The sequence below is a fragment of the Hylobates moloch genome, unplaced genomic scaffold (assembly GCF_009828535.3).
Source record: "Hylobates moloch isolate HMO894 unplaced genomic scaffold, HMol_V3 SCAFFOLD_1, whole genome shotgun sequence".
NCBI classification, from domain to species: Eukaryota; Metazoa; Chordata; class Mammalia; order Primates; family Hylobatidae; genus Hylobates; species Hylobates moloch.
The window spans coordinates 219,491,906-219,515,557 of NW_026652276.1; the positions used below are offsets into that span (position 1 = coordinate 219,491,906).

The 23,652-nt window shown below is 47.8% G+C and overlaps 1 protein-coding gene and 1 pseudogene across 4 annotated transcripts in view; both read left to right on the forward strand.

Moving 5' to 3' along the window:
* The first annotated feature begins 638 nt into the window (after positions 1 to 638).
* On the forward strand, positions 639 to 2,193 carry LOC116812035 (inosine-5'-monophosphate dehydrogenase 1-like; annotated as a pseudogene).
* Positions 2,194 to 20,466: 18,273 nt separating this feature from the next.
* TRIM24 (tripartite motif containing 24) overlaps positions 20,467 to 23,652 on the forward strand; it is a 127,053-nt gene continuing 123,867 nt past the window's right edge. For 2 of the 4 annotated variants that reach the window (XM_032761877.2, XM_032761878.2), the window contains exon 1: positions 20,468 to 21,124. In XM_032761877.2, coding sequence (XP_032617768.1) covers positions 20,755 to 21,124 — 370 coding nt within the window. In that variant the 5' untranslated portion in view covers positions 20,468 to 20,754. Of the gene's footprint in view, positions 21,125 to 23,652 lie in introns of all 4 variants that reach the window. The other 2 variants (XM_032761879.2, XM_032761876.2) reach the window with 2 other exon arrangements.

The window sequence follows — 23,652 nt, forward strand, 5'->3', positions numbered from 1 at the left end:
CATTGAGTTTTAATCATGACGCAAACTCCTCCTCTTCCTGCTAATATGTCTAAGCCTATCCTATTTTCCCAAGCCATCTGGCTAGTAGCCTCTAACTGCTTAGCTATTCCTTTTACAGCATCTCTAGTGTACTTAATAAATCGCTGTTTGTTGTAATAGATGTAGTTTATCCAATCTACATTTTTATTAATTGTCACCCACCAAAATATTGACTCAAATCCTGCAGTTATTTCATTTCGGGCTTTAAATTGATCTGGTATTCCCCGTGGGACTCCAATTGCGTCTAAATAGATGTGGAGTCGAAAGACCCATAAGGGGCTTCTCTCACTTTATGATGTCTTATTTTTCCTTCCTCTGGTTGATGAAATGCCAGGGTGAAAGGGATAGTCAATTGGACTAAAGCACAAGTGCCACTCCAGTTATTTGGCAGTGTCCAGTAAAGCTCCACCACAATACCACACATCCGCTTGGGGATGAACAAGGGCTGACTGATTGGTAAGCTCTTGAAAATTCTTAAGCTCGAGGCTGCCCAGCCTGCGGTGACAGCATGGCCACGGCATGGCATCAGCAGCAGCGGCAGCAGCAGCGGCTGGCAGCCACGCAGGTGTTTATGTCGGGTCGCGGGGTCTCACGGCAGCATGGAGGACTACCTGATCAGAGGCGGCACTGGCTACATGCCCGAGGATGGGCTCATGGCGCAGCAGCTGTTCGCTGGTGCAGCAGCTCGCGACGGCCTCACCTACAACAACTTCCTGATTCTCCCAGGATTCATAGACTTCATAGCTGATGAGGTGGACCTGACCTCAGCCCTAAACTGGAAGATCACGCTGAAGACGCCACTGATCTCCTCCCCCATGGACACTGTGACAGAAGCTGACATGGGCATCGCGATGGCTCTGATGGGAGGTATTGGTTTCATTCACCACAACTGCACCCCAGAGTTCCAGGCCAAGGAGGTGTGGAAGGTCAAGAAGTTTAACAGAGCTTCATCATGGACCCCGTGGTAATGAGCCCCTCGCACACTGTGGGTGATGTGCTGGAGGCCAAGATGCAGCATGGCTTCTCTGGCATCCCCATCACTGAGAGAGGCACCATGGGCAGCAAGCTGGCGGACATTGTCACCTCCCGAGATGTCAACTTTCTTGCTGAGAAGGACCACATCACCCTCCTCAGTGAGGTGATGACACCAAGGATTGAGCTGGTGGTGGCTCCAGCGGGTGTGATGTTGAAAGAGGCAAATGAGATCCTGCAGCCGTAGCAAGAAAGGGAAACTGCCTATCATCAGTGATTGCAATGAGCTGGTGGCCATCATCGCCCACACCAACATGAAGAAGAACTGAGACTACCCTCTGGCCTCCAAGGATTCCCACAGGCAGCTGCTGTGCAGGGCAGCTGTGGGCATGTGTGAGGATGACAAATACGGCGTGGACCTGCTCACCCAGGTGGGTGTCAACATCATAGTCTTGGACTTGTCCCAAGGGAACTCATCGTGTCAGATCGCCATGGTGCATTACATCAAACAGAAGTACCCCCACCTCCAGGTGATTGGGGGCAACAAGGTGACAGCAGCCCAGGCCAAGAACCTGACTGACCCTTGTGTGGAAGGGCTGCATGTGGGCATGGGCTGCAGCTCCATCTGCATCACCCAGGAAGTGATGGCGTATGGTCGGCCCCAGGGCACTGCTGTGTACAAAGTGGCCGAGTATGCCCGGCGCTTTGGTGTGCCTATCATAGCCGATGGCGGCATCCAGACTATGGGGCACGTGGTCAAGGCCCTGGCCCTTGGAGCCTCCACAGTGATGATGGGCTCCCTGCTGGTCGCCACCACAGAGGTCCCCAGTGAGTACTTCTTCTCAGACGGGGTGTGGCTCAAGAAGTACCAGGGCATGGGCTCACTGGATGCCCTGGAAAAGAGCAGCAGCAGCCAGAAACAATACTTCATCGAGGGGTATAAGGTGAAGATTGCGCAGGGTGTCTCCAGCTCCATCCAGGACAAAGGGTCCGTTCAGAAGTTTGTGCCCTACCTCATAGCAGGCATCCAGCACGGCTGTCAGGATACCGGGGCCCGCAGCCTGTCTGTCCTTTGGTCCATTTTGTACTCAGGAGAGCTCAAAGTTTGAGAAGTGGACCATGTTGGCCCAGATCAGTGGTGGCGTCCAAGGCCTGCTCTCTTATAAGAAGCGGCTAAACTGAGGACAGGGGTGGAGGCCGAGGTGGTGGAGGGGGCGCAGTCCAGTGTCCACCTTTGGGCACAGCCACCCTCCATAACTGAGTGGTCCACAGATTTGCAGTATGGATTCCCCAGCTCCTTTCCAGGGAGAGAGGAGGGGTCCAGAGGGGTCCGTGGCCCCTCGCTGGGGAGCCAGGGCACTCAGGCCTTTCTTGCTGCAGCCTGCTCCAGCCTGGCCCCAGCCCTAGGGGCTGGTGGCCCCTCCTGGCTTCTCCTGTAGGGCACCTCCCTGCCCCCAGCTCTCCTGGCCCTGCCTCTGGCCCTTCCCGGGCCGCTGCCCCCTCAGCCATGTGGCACTTCTGAGCTCCTGACCTAGGCCAAGGGGAGGTCTCTGACCCCTTCCCCAGCCCTGGACTACCCTTGGGTCTTGCTTCTCAGGCCACTTCCCTGCTCCTGGGGAGGAGGCTGCCCTGGTCATGGCCACCTGCCTGTCATTCCTGACTCAGCACCGTGCCCGGGTGTACCGTTCCTGCCCTCTCCTCAGCTGCAGTTGAAGGCTTTAACTTTGCACACTCTGGGATCACAGTTGCGTCATTGTGTATTAAATAATCAGAATAAATCAAGCAGCTCTCAAAAAAAAAAAAAAGAAAGAGAGAAAGAAAGAAAATTCTTAAGCTCACTGCATCCCTTCAGGTCTCCAAGGAACACTAAGTTTCCTTCCTGTCGTGAGAGACATGAAGTGAACTTAGTGTTGGGAAACGGAAGCTGGATGGCCCTCAGGGGCTGTCCCGCAGGGTATCAGACTTCGGGATATAGCAGAGAGAGAGCTTGGCACGACTTGTTACCCCAGGCTGTAGAATCCTGGAAAAGAGCTACCATGCAACCCATGCCCGGTCGACTGGAGGACCACCCTAGTGGAAAGGGAACAATCTGGGCTTCTGGCCTGCCGTGCGCACAAGCATAACAGTTGCTTTTGTTTAACGTGTGGACGGAATATTTGATCCATTACAACCAGGCATTTATGTGTTGGTATCCTGTCTCAATTGCCAAAGCTTGTTTTACGTCTTTAACTTCTACCATCACTATCTTGGCCTTGTTGTTAGATAGAAGAACAATGGTTCCGCTGTGAGGTTTTGGAAAAAGGCTTAGAGGAAGGTGCAGGCAGTGGGGGATCAAAGAAATGCATTTCAAACAATCCAATAGGGTCTGTCCCTGAAACCTCAGCTTCCATACCATAAAACGGGCTTATAGAAGGGAACCGATTTAGGCCGGGCGCGGTGGCTCAAGCTTGTAATCCCAGCACTTTGGGAGGCCGAGGCAGGCGAATCACGAGGTCAGGAGATCGAGACCACGGTGAAACCCCGTCTCTACTAAAAATACAAAAAATTAGCCGGGCGTTGTGGCGGGCGCCTGTAGTCCCAGCTACTCGGAGAGGCTGAGGCAGGAGAATGGTGTGAACCCGGGCGGGGGAGCTTGCGGTGCCGCGATGCCCCACCGCCTCCCTCCCGGGGGAAAAAGAGGGAGACCCCCTCTTAGCATGAAAAAAGAATGGAAACGAAGGGAACCGATTTAGAAAAGGGGAAGAACTTTGGGGGCTTGAGATAATAACCTGTATAGGATTGCACTGGTTTAGCTGACAGTTGGGGGCGCTGTCCCTTTAGTAAAATGAATGTATGGTTTTAGGAAACTACAAAAACTGGTTGGGGCAGTCCATCCTTGCTCTTTTGTGGTCCACAGAACTTTGGACCAACTACAGCACAAAAGCTCTACGTCGAGGCGGCAAGACTCCTGGTTGCCACTGGGGTCTTTATCGAAATCTCCCCGGATTAAATGGTCCCAATTCACTAATGCCCAGTCTGAGAAGAGCCAGGAGGCACAGAGGTACTTTTCTAAAGTAGAGGGCTGTCTTTGACTTAACAAGTCCCCACAGGGTATAATAAGGCAAGCATCAAATGCAATAGTTTGAGGCAAAATGGACTTGGTTATGTTAATAACTAGATGGTCAGCAATAGAGCGAGGAAAGAAGAAAGAGTAATAGAATAAATGAAAGAAAGTTAAGTTTTTCTTAGCTTTAGTTTGGTAGGGTTTTCCCCTGGGACTATGGCCCATGACCATAGTCCCAGGCGGTGCTTTCTTGACTGGTGTGGTGAGTCATCCTCTCTCTGCTGTGCGGACTGCGGTTTCAGTAGTTAGGAGCACTAAGTAAGGAACTTCCCAGCCTGGCTCGAGCTTCTCTTCTTTCCAGTTCTTGATGAGGACGTGACCCCCAGGCTGATGCTGATGCACCGGGAACTCTAAGGGCGGCACCTGTGCTAATAGACCTTTAGTTTTAAGATAAGAGAAAATAGAAGATAGACCAAGTATATAATTTGTAAGGAATTGATCTTCTGTTTCAAAGGTAGGAATATCAGCAGTGGAGTGCAAATAAGGTAATCCATAGAGCAACTCATATGGAGAAAGACCAATATCTTTCCGTGGTGCAGTTTGAATTCTCAGCAGGGCGATAGGAAGACACTTGGTCCATGGCAATCGAGTCTCTAAGACTAATTTGGTTAAGTGGTTCTTTAGAGTCTGATTCATCCTTTCTACTCTCCCTGATGAGGGGGTGTGCCAGGGAGTATGGTGTTCCCATCTAATATCTAATGTTTGGGATACCTTTTTAATAACGTGTGCGGTGAAATGAGTTCCATTGTCTGAGTCAATATTTTCTATTAGTCCAAACCTGGGTACTATATTTTCAATTAGGACCTTAACTACATTATTGGCTGTTGCATTTGAAAAGGGGGTAGCTTCGACCCAGTGAGTGAGGTGGTCTACTATCACTAGTAAATATTTTAGATGACCTATTGGAAGCATTTCTGTGTAATCAACTTGGATACTTTGGAATGGCCTTAAGCCCGGATTCCTTCCCCCGAGAGGTAATCTTTTTATAGTATGTTTATTAGTTTTCTTAAATACTAAGCAACTATCTGTAACCTGTTTGGCCAGGGTATAAATTCCTATACAATCATAAACTCTGAGAACTGCTCTCTAGTCTGGCAGTATCCATTTTCCTTCTGAATTCTCTTTAGTGCCTAGTTTTATTAGTTTTTCTTTTTCAGTGGGAGAGAAAATGGGGATTATGGTAAGAGGAGGGAGGCAGGGAGTTAAGTGAAAAATACACATTTCAGAAGACACAGCAGCCTGCTTGGCTACCTGATCTTCTAGGTTATTTCCTCAACTTTCAAAAGAAAGGCTTTTCTGGTGTCCAGGAACATGGACAATAGCTATTTCTTCTGGCAACTGAAGATTATTCAATAGTTGGGTGATCAGCTCCTTGTGAACAAGGTCTTGACCTTTCCTATGAATGAGACCTCGTTCAGCGCAAATTTTCCCAAACGTATGGGCCACTCCAAAGGCATACCTGGAATCACTATAGATGGTTCCTTCCTGGTTCTGCAAGTACTTTAAGGCTTGGCTGAGTGCCAACAGCTCATACATTTGAACAGACCAACTGTTGGGCAATTTTCCTGACTCTATTTCTACAAGAGTTTCTCCATCAGTCACTGAATACACATCGTGTCTTTTTTCCTCAATCACCCGGGAGGAACCATCTATGAATAAGTACCATCCAGTCCGGAAGGGGGTTTCTCCTAGGTCTGGTCGAACCTTTGTATGCTAATCAATTAAATCTAAACATGTATGTTCCCTCCTTAGATTTGGATTCCCTGTTAGGAAACCTGCTGGGTTGAGTGAATTATCAGTGGTCAATGTTAAATCATCCTTTTCTAACAGAATGGCCTCGTACTTTAAAATTCTCGAGTCAGTAAGTCATCTCCCTGCTCTCTGGTTTAAGATAGTTCTAACTTGGTGAGGAGTGCTTACTGTTAATTTTCCTCCAAAGGTTAACTTCCTGCTCTCCTCGACTAGTATTGCCGTAGCCGTGATGGACTGGATGCACTGGGGCCATCCACAAGTGACTGGGTCTAAGACCTTTGATAGGAAGGCTACGGGGTGCCGGCAGCCTCTGTGTTCTTGAGTCAGTACTCCTAAAGTTACCCCACTGTCCACATTAACAAAAAGGTGGAATGGCTTTTCTAGGGAGGGTGAGGCTAAAACAGGGGCAGTTATGAGCCTTTCCTTCAGCTTCTCGACTTGATCAACTTCCTCAGAAGTCCACAGGAGATGGTTAGGCTTCTCCTGAGCAAGTTTTTGATATAACAGTTTACTGTGTAGTGCATATGAGTCAATCCATAAGCGGCAGTATCTGACTAACCCTAAACATTTCCTGACTTATTGTTTAGTTTGAGGCAAGGGTAGGGACACGATTCCCTCGATTCATTCGGGCCCTATTCTTCACTTGCCTGCACTTGTTAAGTGGCCTAAATATTGAACTTTGGGCTCTACATACTGAAGCTTTCTTTTTGAGACTGTAGCCCCTCAAACTGCAGATATTTAGGAATATGTGTAGAGAAGTCAGTTACCTTCTCTATATCTTCACCAGATATAAGAATGTTGCCCACGTACTGAAGAAGGCATATTTGTTCTGGGATGACAACGCTTTCTAGTACTTGTTCTAAAATTTAGCCAAAAAGATTAGGGCAGTCTGTGAACCCCTGGGGCAAGACTGTCCATCGATATTGTTGTTTCTGCCCTGAATGGGGATCTTCCCACTCAAAAGCAAATATATCTCAGCTATCTTCAGCCAGGGCACATGCCCAAAAAGCATAAACCACTGATGATTATATGGAATCTTGCTAAGAATGGTGAAAGGATCGGGGACAATAGGGTGGGTAGTCTGGACTATTTGGTTGATAGCTCTAAGGTCCTGTACTAGCCAGTATGACCCATCTGATTTCTTGACTGGCAGTATTGGGGTGTTATAAGGGGACATACAGGGCTCAAGAAGCCCATCCTTAATGAGGCCTTTGATTATAGGTTTCAACCCTATCCTACCCTCTAGGGGAATAGGGTATTGCTTCCTTCTTACTACTTCTCCCGGGGTTTTTAGCTTGATGTGGATTAGAGGGACTTGGAGTTTCCCTCAGTTTCTGTCTTTGGACAAGACATTAGGATTAATATATTTTTCATCTGCGGTGGTGAGTAAGTTTAATGAGGTGAGGAATCCTCTTGGGCTGACTTGTAGACCTATGGCTAACTTTAACATTAAATCTCTCCCCAGTAAATTAGTTCCTGCTTCAGGGATTAACAAGAACTGAATATGAGCTGAGCAATCCTGGTATCTAATTTCTGTGCTTTCTAAAATTTTTGCTGTAAATCCTTCCCCTTTTACCCTGGAGACTAAAAGTTCCTCTGAGGAGGAGACAAGATTAGATGGGGGAGAAAAACAGAGGAGCGAACAGCCCATGAATCGACTAAAAAGGTGATAAGCTCATGTTTAGGCCCCACCTCCAAATTTATCAAGGGCTCCTGGTGAGACTCAAGATAAAAGAGGCAGAGCCACTGACCCCCCTATTCTTCCTCGAAAGTCATGAGTGGAAGGGCTTCTTTCTCCTTTCTTAGTTCAGGACATCCTCTCTTGAAGTGGCCTGTTCTTCCACATCTATAGCACCTATCTTGTCCTTCCTCCCTCTTAGTTCTGGGATTCTTTAACCCTGCTCCCCCATACTCTTTAGGGGGCATGGTAGACGAGGACCTTTGTCCTCCAGATGGAGGCTGGGGTCCTTTAAAACAGGGTTCGGACCCTTTATAGTTTCTGGCTCCCTGGAAACTTTGTCTAGAAGTACCTGGGTTTGGAGCCATCTGTTGGAAGGTGGAAAACATAAGTTTTGTCTTTTGTTTCTGTTTTTCTTTGTCCCTTTTCATGTATAATTTCTGAGCTTCCTCGAGAAGCTCACTTAGGGGACGGTCTTCCCAACTGTCTATCTTTTGTAACTTTTTTGAAATGTCTGGCCAAATTTTAGTGACAAATTCAACATTCCTTGCCCAAGGGGATCATCCAAATTGAGGCCTGCATATTGCCTCATTTGCTCCCTCGGTCTGTCTAGGAATCTCATAGGCCCTTCCTCCTTTTCCAGTTGTATATCAAACGCTTTAGAAAGATTTCGGGTTTGGGGTACTGATCCCCAAATTCCTTTAATTATCATCTCCCTTAGGTCCTGCATATTTTCCCGGTGATCTGCATTGTTATTGCCCCACTGGGGGTCTCAGGTACTGAATTTCTGGTCCGTCGTAGGAACGTTTTCACTGGGAGCATGCTCACGTTCCTAAACTACCATAGCGGCCCTACAAATCATACTCCTTTCTTCCCCTGAAAAGAGGATGCCCATGATGGACATTAACTGGACCCAAGTGTATAACTGAGGTCCTAAGAATTGGTCAATTTGGTCTGCCACTCCCTAAGGGTCATCTAGTAGCAGTTTAAGCTCCTTTTTAAAATTCCAGCCTTCTGAACTGGTTAAGGGAGCATTTACAAAGCCAATGGCCCCCTACTCCTTGTGGTACCTCTTTCAAAGGGAAGAGGGTTGGGGTCAACCTCTTAGGTACAGAGGGAAACGGGAAATTCTGAATATCTTTTTTACATTGTTCTACCTCATGCTGAAGTCCTTTTAGAGAGGGGTATTTAAGTTGGGAGGAAATAGGCTGGTGGGATGGTAATTCCCAAGAATCAGGGTTATAAGGAGGAGGGATAACGTGAGTAGAGTGGGGATTTGGAACAGCATCTGAGGTGGCAGTGGCTGTCTGAGGGGAAAGACTGGGGACACTGAACGGGGAAAGATAGTCTAGGGGATCCCATGTGCTGTAGTCTTTAGGCATGAGAGCTGGCTCCTCTGACTTTTCATTTTGAGGTGCCAGATTGGGTTCTTCTCTATTTGTTTTTAAGGGAAAAAGGAGGGCAGGTCCTTGCCTCCAACAAAGGGCATAGCCTAGTTCTTCTTGAGACATTGGACTTTTAGCATTAACATATTGTATTAACAGCTGACACATTACATCCTCATTCGACCCAAACTTTGGCCAGAAGATTGAGGGTTTGAGGATGGGTCCCTAAGTCCAAATAAAACAGCAATATTTTATCATTTGTTGCTTTTTCCTATGTTTAGTCCTTTCATTATCCTTCCAGTGTTTTAGCATGAGACCTAGGGGGCTATCCGGTGGGGATATCTTTGTTACCATCTTTATCCCCCTTGCTCCCTGTCTTGCTTGGGGTATTTCCCATCTTGATGGTTTGGGGGTAAAGTTCAAGGTTCAATTTCCCTTACTGGAAATTTCTCGCCTTTTGGGTGAGGCTCAATTTTCTGCACTAGAAATTTCTTGCCTTTTGAGTGAGGCTCAATTTCCCCCACTGGAAATATCTATCTTGCCTTTTGGGCGAGGCTCAATTTCCCCCACTGGAAATTTCTTGCCTTTTGGGTGAGGCTCAATTTCCTCCACCGGAAATATCTTGCCTTTTCTACTACTGGAGGTTTGTGTGAGGTTCAATCCCCCCAACTGGGGATGTCTTGCCTCTTATTAACCTCTAAGCCACCCTGACCAAGAAGTACTTCACCGCCCCCTTGCAGCTTTCTTACCTTGGTCCTGACCACCAAGGAAATACTTTACCAGCTCCCATGGTGTCTTTTCCTTGGTCCATGCACAGACTTGCATGGTCATTATGGAGGATCCTTTAAGATAGGTTGCTGGCCAGTTTCTTTCCGCGTTGCTGAGAGCTGGAGTTATTCCTCACACTGGGTGGGTCTTGATTTCTCACCCCCCAGGCTGCCACAAGAGGGCGGGGCATGCCTCCTCACAAGAGAGAACCAGAGACCACCCACGGAGGGGAATGTAATCACGGGCAAGCCCCCAAATTGTTATAAATAAAGTTTCGGTGCCACAAAAGAAATATAACTCAAATATAAAATTTTCTTTTTAATTCTCAGCAAGGCAAGTTACGTCTATAGAAGGGTTCACCCTTACAGATGGAGCAACGGTGAGTGCATACTTGGACAAGGGAGGGGAAGGGTTTTTTATCCCTGACGCACATGGCCCCTGCTGTGGTGTCCTTCCCCTATTGGCTAGGGTTAGACTGCACAGGCTAAACTAATTCCAATTGGATTTTTTTTTTTTTTTTTTTGAGATGGAGTCTTGCTCTGTTGCCCAGGCTGGAGTGCAGTGGTGTAATCTCGGCTCACTGCAAGCTCCGTCTCCTGGGTTCATGCCATTCTCCTGCCACAGCCTCCCGAGTAGCTGGGACTACAGGCGACCAGCCCGGCTAATTTTTTGTGTTTTTAGTAGGGACGGGGTTTCACCGTGTTAGCCAGGATGGTCTCGATCTCCTGACCTGGTGATCCGCCTGCCTCGGCCTCCCAAAGTGCTGGGATTACAGGCGTGAGCCACTGCGCCCGGCCCTGATTGGCTAATTTAAAGAGAGTGATGGGGTGAGTGGTTTGGTGGGAAAAATGGTTTTGACAGAGTAGGTAATCGGAATGAGTCAGGGTGGAGTAGGTAATCAGAAAGATTGCTTTACCAGGAAGTTAAGTTTAAAAGTAGAAGGCAAAGAATTGAACATACTGACATATTAATTCTTTGAAGAGAAATTTATAACTCATATTTAACAACTTGACTGGACAGATGGAACTTGCAGCCCCCCACCCCGACCGCTGAGAAATGGAGAGGGGCTGGAGATTGACCTAATCACCACTAATCAATGATTTTATCAGTTATGCCTGTGAAATGAGGCATCCATAAAAACCCTAAACGATGGGATTTGGAGGGCTTCCAGGTTGATGAACACATGGAGGTCCTGGGAATGTGGTGCCCCCAGAAGGACACGGAAACTCTCTGCATCTCCTCCCCACCCCCATCCCTTGCCCTACACAGCACATCTCTCCCATTTGGCTGTTCCTGAGTTTTATCCTTTATAATAAACCAATAAACATAAGTAAAGTACATTCCTGAGTTCCGTGAGCTGTTCTAGCAAATTATCGAACCTGAGTAAGGGGCTGTGAGAGCCCTCAATTTGTAACCAAGTTGATTGGAAGCACTAGACACCAGGGACTTGCATTTGGCATCTAAAGTGGGAGGCAGGCTGGGTGCAGTGGCCTATAATCCCAGTTCTTTGGGCAGCTGAAGCAGGAGGATGGCTTGAGGCCAGGAGTTTGAGACCAGCCTAGGAAACAGTGAGAGCCTATCTCTACTAAAAATAAAAAAAAGAAAGAAAAAATAAAGTGAGGGGCAGTCTTTTCATACGGAACCTTTAGCCTGTGGATTCTGACATTAACTCTGGCTAGTTAATGCCAGAATTGAATTGAATCTTTAGACACCCAGTTGGTGTTTGCAGAAAATTGGAGAATTCCTTGGTGTGTAAAACCCACACATCTGGTGCCCAGAACCGTTGTGAATATAGAAGAAAAGTGGTTTCCTTTTACAGCCCCACTCTGATGACCTCATTTAACTTTACCCCTAAAGACCTAAATACAGTTGCATTGGGGATTTAGGGCTTCTATATATAAATTTGGTGGTGGTGTTGGTGGTGGTGGGTGGGAGGGGGAATGGGCACAATTTGGTCCAAACCTTTGGGTTAAAAGCTTACTAAAATTATATGTATTGTAATTCCAATGATGTATTGCAGGTGTATATGTATAGAGTATAGTTACATAGATTCTAAAAAGATGCTCCCCAAGTAAAAATGAACTGTGGTAGTAAGATTTAGGGATGCAGTGACAGGCGTCTTTGGGATTCTTGGTTGTCTACATTAAGAATAAGTTATAGGCCGGTGAGGTGGCTCACACCTGTAATCCCACCACTGTCAGAGGCCGAGGTGGGAGGATGGCTTGAGGCCAGGAGCTCAAGACGAGTCTGGGCAACATAGCAAAACGCTGTCTCTACAAAAAATAAAAATAGCTATGTGTGGTGGCAAATGCATGTAGTCCCAGATACTTGGGAGGCTGAGGTAATAGGATCACTTAACCAGGGAAGCCAAGGCTACAGTGAGCGTGATTGTGTCACTGCACTCTATCCTGGGCAACAGAGCAAGACCCTGTACAAATTATAGAACAGAGAAGTAGAAAAGCAGGGATAAATAAAAGTTCATAGGCCAGGTGTGGTGGCTCACGCCTGTAATCCCAGCACTTTGGGAGGCAGAGTTTGGGTGAATTGCTAGAGCTCAGGAGTTCAAGACTAGCCTGGCCAACATGGTGAAACCCCATCTCTACTAAAAATACAAAAATTAGTTGGGCGTGGTGGCGGACGCCTGTAATCCCAGCTACTCAGGAGGCTGAGGCTCGAGAATCGCTTGAACCCAGGAGTCGGAGGTTGCAGTGAGCCGAGATCGTGCCCACTACACTCCAGCCTGGGTGACACAGCAAGACTCCATCTAAAAAAATAAATAAATAAACAATAAAAATAAAATAAAAGTTGCTGTATATCACCACCATGAAAACAAACAAAAGTTATGTAACAAATGAAGATTTGTCTCATATAAGTAAACTTAAATGTTTCAAAAATGCAAAAGAATGTCATTTCTTTTTTTTTTTTTTTTTTTTTTTTTTAGATGGAGTCTTGCTCTGTCATCCAGGCTGGAGTGCAGTGGTGTGATCTCGGCTCACTGCAACCTCTGTCCCACTCCCACCACCACCCCCTTCTGGGCTTAAGCAATTCTCCTGCCTCAGCCTCCTGAGCAGCTGGGATTATAGGCACCCACTACTAAGCCTGGCTAATTTTTTTTTAATTTTTAGTAGAGACGGGGTTTCATCATGTTGGCCGGGCTGGTCTCGAACACCTGACCTCAGATGATCTAGCCACCTTGGCCTTCCAAAGTGCTGGGATTACAGGCGTGAGCCACCCCGCCTGGCCAAGAGTGTCACTTTCAAAGTACAAATGCATACAATGAATTCTACCTCCAAGGAAAATATTTCTTTAAAAGGAGAAATTGCTTCTGCTATTGCTGCACTTTATGTTGAGTTGTGCTAGGATACTTGGCTTAGAAATTATTTCTTGTGAATAAACCATGTCATCATTTTCATTGAGTCCTTTCAATCTCCCACTTTGGTCCACTCATCCATCTCACCTCCTGGCTCTCTTCACTATTTGCCCCTTATAGAGTGTGAATGCATGTCCTCATTTTCCAGCTCCTAGTTGCTCTGTTTTTCTTTCTTTTTCTTTTCTTCTTATGTTATCTGCAACCATTATTTTACTCCATTTGTTTTCCTTCATTTGTTCTCATTGTCTTCCTCATTCTCACCCTCTTTTCCTTCTCTTGATCCTCTTATCGGCTTACTCTTTATTGAGTTTTCCATTGCCTTTTTCTTCTTTTTCATCTCTGCAATCCCTATCCTCATAATAAAACCTGGTAAAAAGTGCTTCCACAGGAAAGGCAGAACGTTAACATGTAGGGGTTCACTCTGCCCCGATATTCCCAGAACAGCGCTGCTTGAGTCTAGCCCCAGCCCTTCTGGTGATTGCCCATCCATAGAGTCGGTAAGTTGACCAGAATCTCATTAGTCAATATTCAGTTACAGCCCACTCCATTACTTCTGTTCTTCAGAGAGGGGAATAGCTATGCCCCTCTCTTGCCCTACCTCCACTCCCACCCCCACCCCCCACTGCCACTCCCTGGCTCTTTTCCTCCACACTAAATGTTCAGAAGACATTATTTACCTGGGGAGGGGAAGACTGGGGAGGGGAAGCAGTGAGGGAAAGAAATATCTCCTATAATTATCGGTCCTGAGCCTTCTATCTCTCTCTCTCTCTCTTTTTTTTTTTTTTTTTTTGAGACAGAGTCTTGCCCTGTCGCCCAAATTGGAGCGCAATGGCACGATCTCGGCTCACTGCAACCTCTGCCTCGCAGGTTCAAGCGATTCTCGTGCCTCAGCCTCCCAAGTAGCTGGGATTACAGGCACCCACCACCACGCCCAACTAATTTTTGTATTTTTAGTAGAGATCGGGTTTCACCATGTTGGCCAGGCTGGTCTTGAATTCCTGACCTCAAGTGATCTGCCTGCCTCAGCCTCCCAAAGTGTTGGGATTACAGGCGTGAGCCACCGCACCTGGCTCTTCCATCTCAGTAGAAGGTTCAAAAGAGCTAAATACTTGAGGAAAGAAGATATAATTGAGGCGAATACTGAGAATACCACAGAGGGTGAGAGGACCAAAGCATGAGGAAGAAAGTTATAGCTGTTTGGTTTCCATGATATGTCTGAGACATTAAAGAAATAGGCCAGGCCGGGCACGGTGGCTCACGCTTGTAATCCCAGCACTTTGGGAGGCTGAGGCGGGTGGATCACGAGGTCAGGAGATCGAGACCATCCTGGCTAACATGGCGAAACACCGTCTCTACTAAAAAAATACAAAAAATTAGCTGGGCGCGGTGGCAGGCACCTGTAGTCCCAGCTACGCGGGAGGCCGAGGCAGGAGAATGGCGCGAACCAGGGAGGCGGAGCTTGCAGTGAGCCGAGATCGCGCCACTGCACTCCAGCCTGGGTGACAGAGCGAGACTTCGTCTCAAAAAAAAAAAAAAAGAAAAAGAAAAAAGAAATAGGAGCATAAATGGTTCTTAGTCTAAATGAATTGCAATCTAGTAGGAGAAACTACATGCCCTTTATGTAGGGGGTTCCCAGGATCTTCCTTAGTTTCCACAATTTGCTAAAAGGACTCAAAAGATTCAGGAAAAGTTGCTCTACTCTCAGGTACAATTTTTTGTTGTCGTTGTTGTTGTTGTTGTTGTTTTCGTTTTTTTTTTTTTAAGATGGAGTTTTGCTCATCACCCAGGCTGCAGTGCAATGGCAAGGTCTCAGCTTACTGCAAACCCCACCCCCTGGGTTCAAGTGATACTCCTGCCTCAGCCTCCTGAGTAGCTGTGATTACAGGCGCCTGCCACCACACCTGGCTAATTTTTGTATTTTTAGTAGAAATGAGGTTTCTACCATATTGGCCAAGCTGGTCTTGGACTCCTGACTTCAGGTAATCCATCCTCTTTGGCCTCTCAAAGTGCTGGGATTACAGGCAAGAACCACTGCACCAGGCCTAATCTGTATCCTTTTGCTGTAATAAACTGTACCTGAAGCCAGGCACAGTGGCTTATGCCTATAATCCCAGCACTTTGGGAGGTTGAGGCAGGTGAATCACTTGAGGCCAGTAGTTCAGGACCAGCCTGGCCAACATGGCAGAAACCCTGTCTCCATTAAAAATACAAAAATTAGCCGGGTGTGGTGGTGCACACCTGTAGTCCCAGCTATTCCAGAGGCTGAGGCAGGAGTATTGCTTGAACTCAGGAGGGGGAGGTTGCAGCGAGCCAAGATCACACCACTGCACTAAAGCCTGGGCAACAGAGCAAGACTCCGTCTCAAAAAAAAAAACAAACAAAAAAAACCAGGATACAGGTTAGAATTAGCAAAGGGAAAATGTGCACAGACCATTCTAGGAGAAGACATGAGCAAGCTTCCAGTTGCTCCCTCCAGCACAGTCCCACAGATAGTGCTTCATTCTCCCAGCAATAATGTATAACAAGACATATGAAGTCTTGCCAACCAGGGAAATGCACCCAAGCCTTGGATTCCAGGTTTTTTATTGGAGGTCCTGTAGGCATGCAGCACCTATGTGACTGGTCTTGGCTACTCACTTTCCAGCTTCCCAGAGATCAAACTGACATATAGTGGCCAAGGGCCTCAGGTATATAAAACAAGTGTGAGCCATAGGTCACATCCCAAGCATAAACTCTCTGGTTAAATTGATACAGCATGGCCCAAACTCTCAAGCTCTCCTCTTATCAGGCAGGATATACCAAAAGGGCAGAGGTAACCCCCCAGAAGCGAGTCAAGGGTCAATCCTCTCTTTGGAATGTGCACAATTTGAGTAAGCTAAGCTTGCTAAGTTAACCCTTTATTGCACACCCAAGAAGTGTGTTATGTTGACTACAATTAGACAGAGTCTCGCTCTGTTGCCCAGGCTGGAGTGCAGCGGCGAGATCTCGGCTCACTGCAAGCTCCGCCTCCTGGGTTCATGCCATTCTCCTGCCTCAGGGGATTACAGGCGTGAGCCACCGTGCCCAGCCTTGACTACAAAATTTTAAAAAAATTATCTAAATTTTTTATCTTCCTGATGGTAGAAAATTTGATGTAGTCATATTTGAGTTAATTTGCTTTTGATTGTTTTGTTTTTGGTCATTTAAGTTTTAAACTCAATCAATATCATATTCATTCTCCCTTTTATCTATCGCTGATTTGAAGGTCCAAGGGTTTAAGAGGGCCATGGCATATGTGGGGAAACACATTAGATTTTGGGAGGCATTCTTGGTTTACCGTGGCATATGTAGAGTGTGACTTGCCTCCATTTCCCTGCCTCCCACAATAAAACATCTGCAAATATTTTTTGTTGTTGTTTTTAAGAAACTGGGTCTTGCTGTGTGGCCAAGGCAGACCTCAAACTCCTGAGATTGAGTGATCATCCCTCCTCTGCCTCTGGAGTAGGGGGTATTGCAGGCATAGGTCACCCTACCCGGCTAACAATACAGGTTTTGTTTTTGTTTTTTTTAAAGACTGAATCTTGCTATGTTGCCCAGGCTGGAGTGCAGTGACTATTCACAGGCATGGTTATAGTGCACTGTGGCCTGAGATTCCTGGTCTCAAGTGATCCTCCCACCTCAGCTTCCTGAGAAGTGAGGACTACAGCAGTGCACCCCTGTGCTTGGCTTCCATTGGCTTTTGACTGTGGGCCTCCCCATGGACCCCACTGAGATAGTCTGAGATGGCCTTTGGTGCCTACTCATTGCATTCTCCTTATCCTGACTCAAGTCATCCAGGCCTCTCAGCTACTTCTGAAAGTCTGAGGATCTTTTCCTTCTTCCTCTAATCTATAAGAAATTGGGTGAAGGGGTTAGTTCAGACCCTGTATGTCTAAACACGCCTCACAATCAGAGTTCTACTGAAAAATGATTTTCTTTTTTCTTTCTTTTTTTTTTGTGGGGTGGGGGTGAAGTTTCACTCTTGTTGCCTGGGCTGGAGTGCAATGACGCAATCTCAGCTCACTGCAACCTCTACCTCCCGGGTTCAAGTGATTATCTTGCCTCAGCCTCCTGAGTAGCTGGGATTACAGGCATGCGCCACCAAGCCTGGATAATTTTGTATTTTTAGTAGAGATGGGGTTTCTCTATGTTGGTCAGGCTGGTCTCGAACTCCCGACCTCAGGTGATCTACTCACCTTGGCATTCCAAAGTGTTGGGATTACAGGCGTGAGCCACGACACCCAGTCCTGAAAAAATGATTTTCTTTTTCTTTTTTTTTTTGAGATGGAGTCTTGCTCTGTCACCCAGGCTGGAGTGCAGTGGCACGATTTCGGCTCACTGCAAGCTCCATCTCCCGGGTTCACGCCATTCTCCTGCCTCAGCCTCCCGAGTAGCTGGGACTACAGGCGCCCGCCACCACGCCCTGCTAATTTTTTTGTATTTTTAGTGGAGACAGGGTTTCACCATGTTAGCCAGGATGGTCGCGATCTCCTGACCTCGTGATCCACCCGCCTCAGCCTCCCAAAGTGCTGGGATCACAGGCCTGAGCCACTGTGCCCGGCCGAAAAATGATTTTCTTAAGTGTCTCTGGAAGTTCTAGAATTTCCACCCACTAGCACCTTTTGATGGGTGGGATGAGAAATCTTACTAGCATCTCATGCTTTTTTTTTGAGATGGAGTTTAGCTCTTGTTGCCCAGGCTGGAGTGCAATGGCACGATCTTGGCTCACTGCAACCTCTGCCTCCCAGGTTCAAGCAATTCTCCTGCCTCAGTCTCGCGAGTAGCTGGGATTACAGGCATGCAACACCATGCCCGGCTAATGTAACGTTTTTAGTAGAGACAGGGTTTCTCCATGTTGGTCAAGCTGGTCTTGAACTCCCAACCTCAGCTGATTCGCCTGCCTTGGCCTCCCAAAGTGCTGGGATTACAGGTGTGAGCCACCGCGCCCGGCCAGCATCTAATGCACTTATTCTCCTTGCCGATGCCCTTCTCTTCCAGTTCAGACGGCTTTGATCTCCTCTCTCATAGGTGGTGGTAGTGGTGCAGTTAAAAAACAGCGCGTCATCCAATTAGGCGGAAGCATAGGATGGATATGGCAAAGCAGTAACATCAGGCAGGAAGATCAGATGGGAATAAAATTGTGGAGAGCTTTCGATGCAGTGGAGAGCCACAGAAAATTATGGGACAAGGGAGGGACATAGGATGAGAACTGTAATTACGGAAGAGTAATCTATTGGTAGTGTGGATATTTGTGAAATATATTTGAACACACTTTGTAGGGCAACAATATCCAAATAAAGAAATCATATGATTAGAAAAACAAACAGTAAATTCATTTTCTGGACTTGAAGTCCCATATATGTGAGCAAAGTGCAATGTACGATTGTTTCACTCATGTGAAATTAGGAAGGCTAAAATGACGGAAGATAATTTTCTGTAAAACCATGGTGATTTGAAAAACTTTAAGCTAGTGGGTTTGATCAAATTACATGGAATTCTTTCAAAACCAGTCTACTCAATTTTACCTCTCAGTTTTCCTTCTCTACCACCATCATCTGGGGAATAAGAGGGACTTGTCTTTAGTAGGCTTGAATCCTGTATACCACCTATGTAATGAATTTTGAGCATATTAAGGGAGTTGATTTTTGAATACAAAATTCCATTCCTATTATGTGAATGTTTTCAAGGTGCAGCTTCAAAAGTATACAATACGGTTTGAATTCTGGGGAAGGAGTGTTCAACTTTGGGGTGGCTTTAGGGGATAACAGATAAGTCAGAATTTTGAAGGAACTAAAACAAAGGAACAGCGTGTACAAAGCAGGGTGGCCTTACAATTGCTGCAGCATGAAGCATGAGAGTCGCGGCGACTGCAGCTTGAGAGGCATATAGGGACGAAATCATGGAGGGATTTGTAAGTGGGTGAAGACATGTAGGACAGACTTCTGTTTCTGGACCCACCCAGGTCAGAATCACTTGAGATGCTATCAAAATTGAATAACTGAATATGGAAGAGGCCCAAGCACCTGCTTTTCATTAAGCTTCTCAAGTTATTCTTATGCAAACTAAGGTTTAAGAGCTACTTCCAGGCAAAAAAACAAAAAACCCCAAGCTTAAACAGGAACCAATGGGGGTGGGGGGCGGGAAGAGCCGTTGAATGTCTTATTAAGTAAAAGAACCTCTCACTTGAGGCCTACGGAGATTGTGTTTAAGGGCAAGGTCTTGAAGGAAGGCTACGTTTCCTAGCCCTCCCCCATTGCCATCCTATATAGTCCTCCAGGAAAATTGTGATTTTAGCAAAGCCTTTCATGACCCACTCCATCTTTCTCTAAAGTCCAGTACCGCTTCATTAGTATTGAAAAAAAGATACTTATATACTTCTTAAAGTTACGTGTTATAAAAGCTTGTTTCCTCTACTCCGTTTCTATTTTTCAAGTTCCTTAAAAGCTGCGCCATTTTTTGAGTGAAAAATGTGCGTAACTTCTGTTATCAGCGTAGAGAGGCGAGGGAGGGAGGGAATAAAATAAGAGGGAGGGAGGAAATACAAAAGAATCTTTAAGTTATGAATTATTTGGGCATCAGTATTGAGGTTTATTTTTACTTAATGATGCTGTATTTATGCAATAAAAACATTTGCCAATCTGTATTAATTCCTGGGAAAACGAACCACTTTTAGTCACTTAAAAAGCAAATCACTGACTTTAAAAATTAATTTCACCTTTTTCATTGGGGAAACCCTTTAAAAATTTCCAACTTGCACGAGAACTTCCCCCCCCGTTATTCTTCATACTCATTCATTCTAGAGATGAGTAAAACTAGGTTGCAACATCCATGCTGCCTTCAGAGTACCTCTTTCACACAGTATGTTAAAAAATTATTTCCTTGTTTGCTCTTCAGTACCTCCACTCCTTCCTCCTGTGACCCTCCTACCATATTTACTCCTCCTACAAGACCAGGTCTCCAGTAATGAAATCAGAGTTTTCCAAGCAGTTACTTAATTAATGGCATTGAGTAGACAAGTGAGGTCCCGCCCCCTAGGAGGAGCTAACACCGCGGATCGAATCAGGCGGATGGTCGTTAAGAAATGAACCCTTAATCTTTTCAGAGGAGGAAACATACACAAAGGCCCAATCAGAGGCCGCGGTTCCAAGCGTCCGGAGGGGGCGGGGCTGGGTAAGCACCTCCCACTTCCCAACCTCCCGCCGCGGCCGACGGAGCCTCGCGGGCTCCAACAGGTCCCGCCCCCTCGCCAGGCGCGGCCGCTATTGGGCGGCGCGCTCCTCGCCGAAGCCTCAGTTGCTGGGAGAGGGAGGGCGGGGGCGGGGCCTGAGGTGGACCGGGGGTGATGAAGAGAAAGGCGGGGAGGCAAGGGCGGGTTGGGCGTATTCGACGAGCGCCGCGGCGGTTGGCGAAGCGGACGGGGTGCAGCCTCCCGGGTGCGAGGAACGGTCTCCGCTGACAGATACCCTCCTTCCGGCCGCGCCACTCGGGAGGCGGATCCCCTGGGCCTGAGGAGGCTTCCCCCGCCCGGCTTGCTTTCCCTCCCTCGCTGGCGCTGCCGCGAGTCCACCAAGCGGCCTCTGAGGAGCAGCCGCAGGAGGAGGAGGAGGTCGTCGGGGGCGGCGGGCGGAGACCGCGCTCTCGCTTCCCCGGCGGCGGCGGGGGCAGGACAATGGAGGTGGCGGTGGAGAAGGCGGCGGCGGCGGCGGCAGCGGCAGCGGCCTCAGCGGCGGCCTCCGGGGGGCCCTCGGCGGCGCCCAGCGGGGAGAACGAGGCCGAGAGTCGGCAGGGCCCGGACTCGGAGCGCGGCGGCGAGGCGGCCCGGCTCAACCTGTTGGACACTTGCGCCGTGTGCCACCAGAACATCCAGAGCCGGGCGCCCAAGCTGCTGCCCTGCCTGCACTCTTTCTGCCAGCGCTGCCTGCCCGCGCCCCAGCGCTACCTCATGCTGCCCGCGCCCATGCTGGGCTCGGCTGAGACCCCTCCGCCCGTCCCTGCCCCCGGCTCGCCGGTCAGCGGCTCGTCGCCGTTCGCCACCCAAGGTGAGAACCGGCCGCGGCCGCGGGGGAGCCCGGGGAGAGGGCCGGGAGGGGGCGGGCGCCCTTGTGCGGCGCGACCCGCTGTCATGTCGCCGCCGCCCGGGGTGCGCGGCGGGGGAGGGGCGAGCAGGAGGGTCTGTGCTGGCGACGGTGACATGGAGGGCCCGCGCTCTGCGGCGTGCCGCGCTCGGCCAGCAACTTCCCCGGGCGCTGTGGACTTGGCCGCGCCGCCGCGGCTGCTCCGCGTTCTCAACAGCCGGGCGGCCCCTGCCACCCGCACTTTTACAGACCTCTGTCGGAGTCTCCTGCAGCCGGAATCTCGGGTTCTTTGCTGGCTGCAGCCAGTTAACTGCTACCCGCCCGCTGCCTCCGCAAAGCTTTGTCCAGGTCCGTATGATCCTGATCATCTCGTCTATACCCACGTTATTTGAGCTGCAGGGGAGAAGGGAGGGATGAAGATGAAGTGATGGTGACTTTCTTTGATTGATTGCAGATCGGATGTCATTTATTTCTTATCTTGCATGTTTGGGGCTGTTTACCTTAATGAGTTCCCAGTTCTCTTCCCTCTCCTCTGCCTGGGGACAAAGGAACCAAGAGACGTTGTTTTGTTGTGTGTCTCTTTCAAAGGTTTTATTTTGAGACGGTGAAGAGAAATAATACAAAGTGATTTGGGGTGCAGGCTTTTCTGGTATTTTATAGATAAAGCTGGAAGTTACTGTTCTCTTTGTGGTGTTTATTACTGTAAAATTAGACTTTTGACAGGTGTTCCCATTGCTAACTTTAACAGGTTTGAAACATTTGAAGTAAGTTTAAGTGAGTACAGTTTCGGGTAGAACACTTGGCGGCTTTTAAATTTTATTGTTGCAAATATTTGAGCACCGCCTTTTTAAAAATACAGTGTAAGTGGAAAAGCATTTTTAATACTTTTTAGAGGAAATAGTTAATTTAGTTTGAAATAAAATGCTAATTAAGTAATTATGCTAGGTCGAGGGGTGTATGAAATGGATACTTTAAATAGATTGTGGTCTGAGACTCATTTATTTAACTGCATGTTAGGAGCAGTATCCACTTGTAGGAGACAGTTTTCCATGGGTCTCCGTTTCTTCACTCTTGCCAGCACCCTTGCCAGGGAGATACTGACTGCCCTTTGTTTCTATTTTTTCACGGATATTATCTAAAGAGCAGCCTTGGAAGATAGAGATAGTGTCTTCCACCAGAGCAAAAGGCGGGGATACATATTATCCAGTATAGTAAGAATAATGTCTCTCTCTGGAGCGGAAGGGTAGGCATGCTTACTGCCCATCTTAAAAGATTAGGGTTCCCTAAGCTTAGGGTTCCTCTCCTGTAGAGAAGGAACTGCCTATGTAGATGTCAACTGGCTCTCTTCACGTTGTCCAGTGGGAACCTGGAGTTCTGAGAACTAGTGCAAAAATCTTGATGATGCTTTGGCTTATGCTGTTCCTGTGAGGAAAAAACAAACTGGCCGGGCGCGGTGGCTCACGCCTGTAATCCCAGCACTTTGGGAGGCCGAGGCGGGCGGATCACGAGGTCAGGAGATCGAGACCATCCTGGCTAACACGGTGAAACCCTGTCTCTACTAAAAATACAAAAAATTAGCCGGGCGAGGTGGCAGGCGCCTGTAGTCCCAGCTACGCGGGAGGCTGAGGCAGGAGAATGGCGTGAACCCCGGGGGGCGGAGCCTGCAGTGAGCCGAGATCGCGCCACTGCACTCCAGCCTGGGTGAAAGAGCGAGACTCCATCTCAAAAAACAACAACAACAAAAACAAAACAAAACAAAAAAAAAACAAACTGCCCAGTGTCTCTGACCCTTGAGTATCTTCTGTCACTATCCATGAAACTGGTAAGGTTATTTGTTAGCTTGCAAGTTGGACACACTCAGATCCTTCACAGTAGTTTGCTCTGAAGAGGCCCACGACTGGAAAGTTCGAACAGGTGAAAGCTTAAACCTTAGTTCTTATTTATTTATTTATTTATTTTTTGAGATGGAGTCTCGCTCTTGTTGCCCAGGCTGGAGTGTAATGGTGCGATATTGGCTCACCGCAACCTCTGCCTCCCAGGTTCAAGCGATTGTCCTGTCTCAGCCTCCCAAGTAGCTGGGATTACCGGCATGCGCCACCATGTCCGGCTGATTTTTTTTTTTTTTTTTTTCCGGTAGAGACGGGGTTACTCCATGTTGGTTGGTCAGGCTGGTCTTGAACTCCCGACCTCAGATGATCCGCCCACCTTGACTTACCAAAGTGCTGGGATTACAAGTGTGAGCCACCGCACGCGGCCTGTTCTTATTTCTTAGACACAGTTTAAGGTTTGGTTTTTCCTTCCTTCCTTCCTTCCTTCCTTCCTTCCTTCCTTCCTTCCTTCCTTCCTACCTTCGTACTTTCCTACCTTCCTACCTTCTTACCTTCCTACCTCGCTTTGTCATTCTGGCTGGAGTGCAGTGGCACAATCTCAGCTCACTGCAACCTCTGCCTCCCTGGTTCAAGCGATTCTTGTGCCTCAGCTGGGTGCCACAC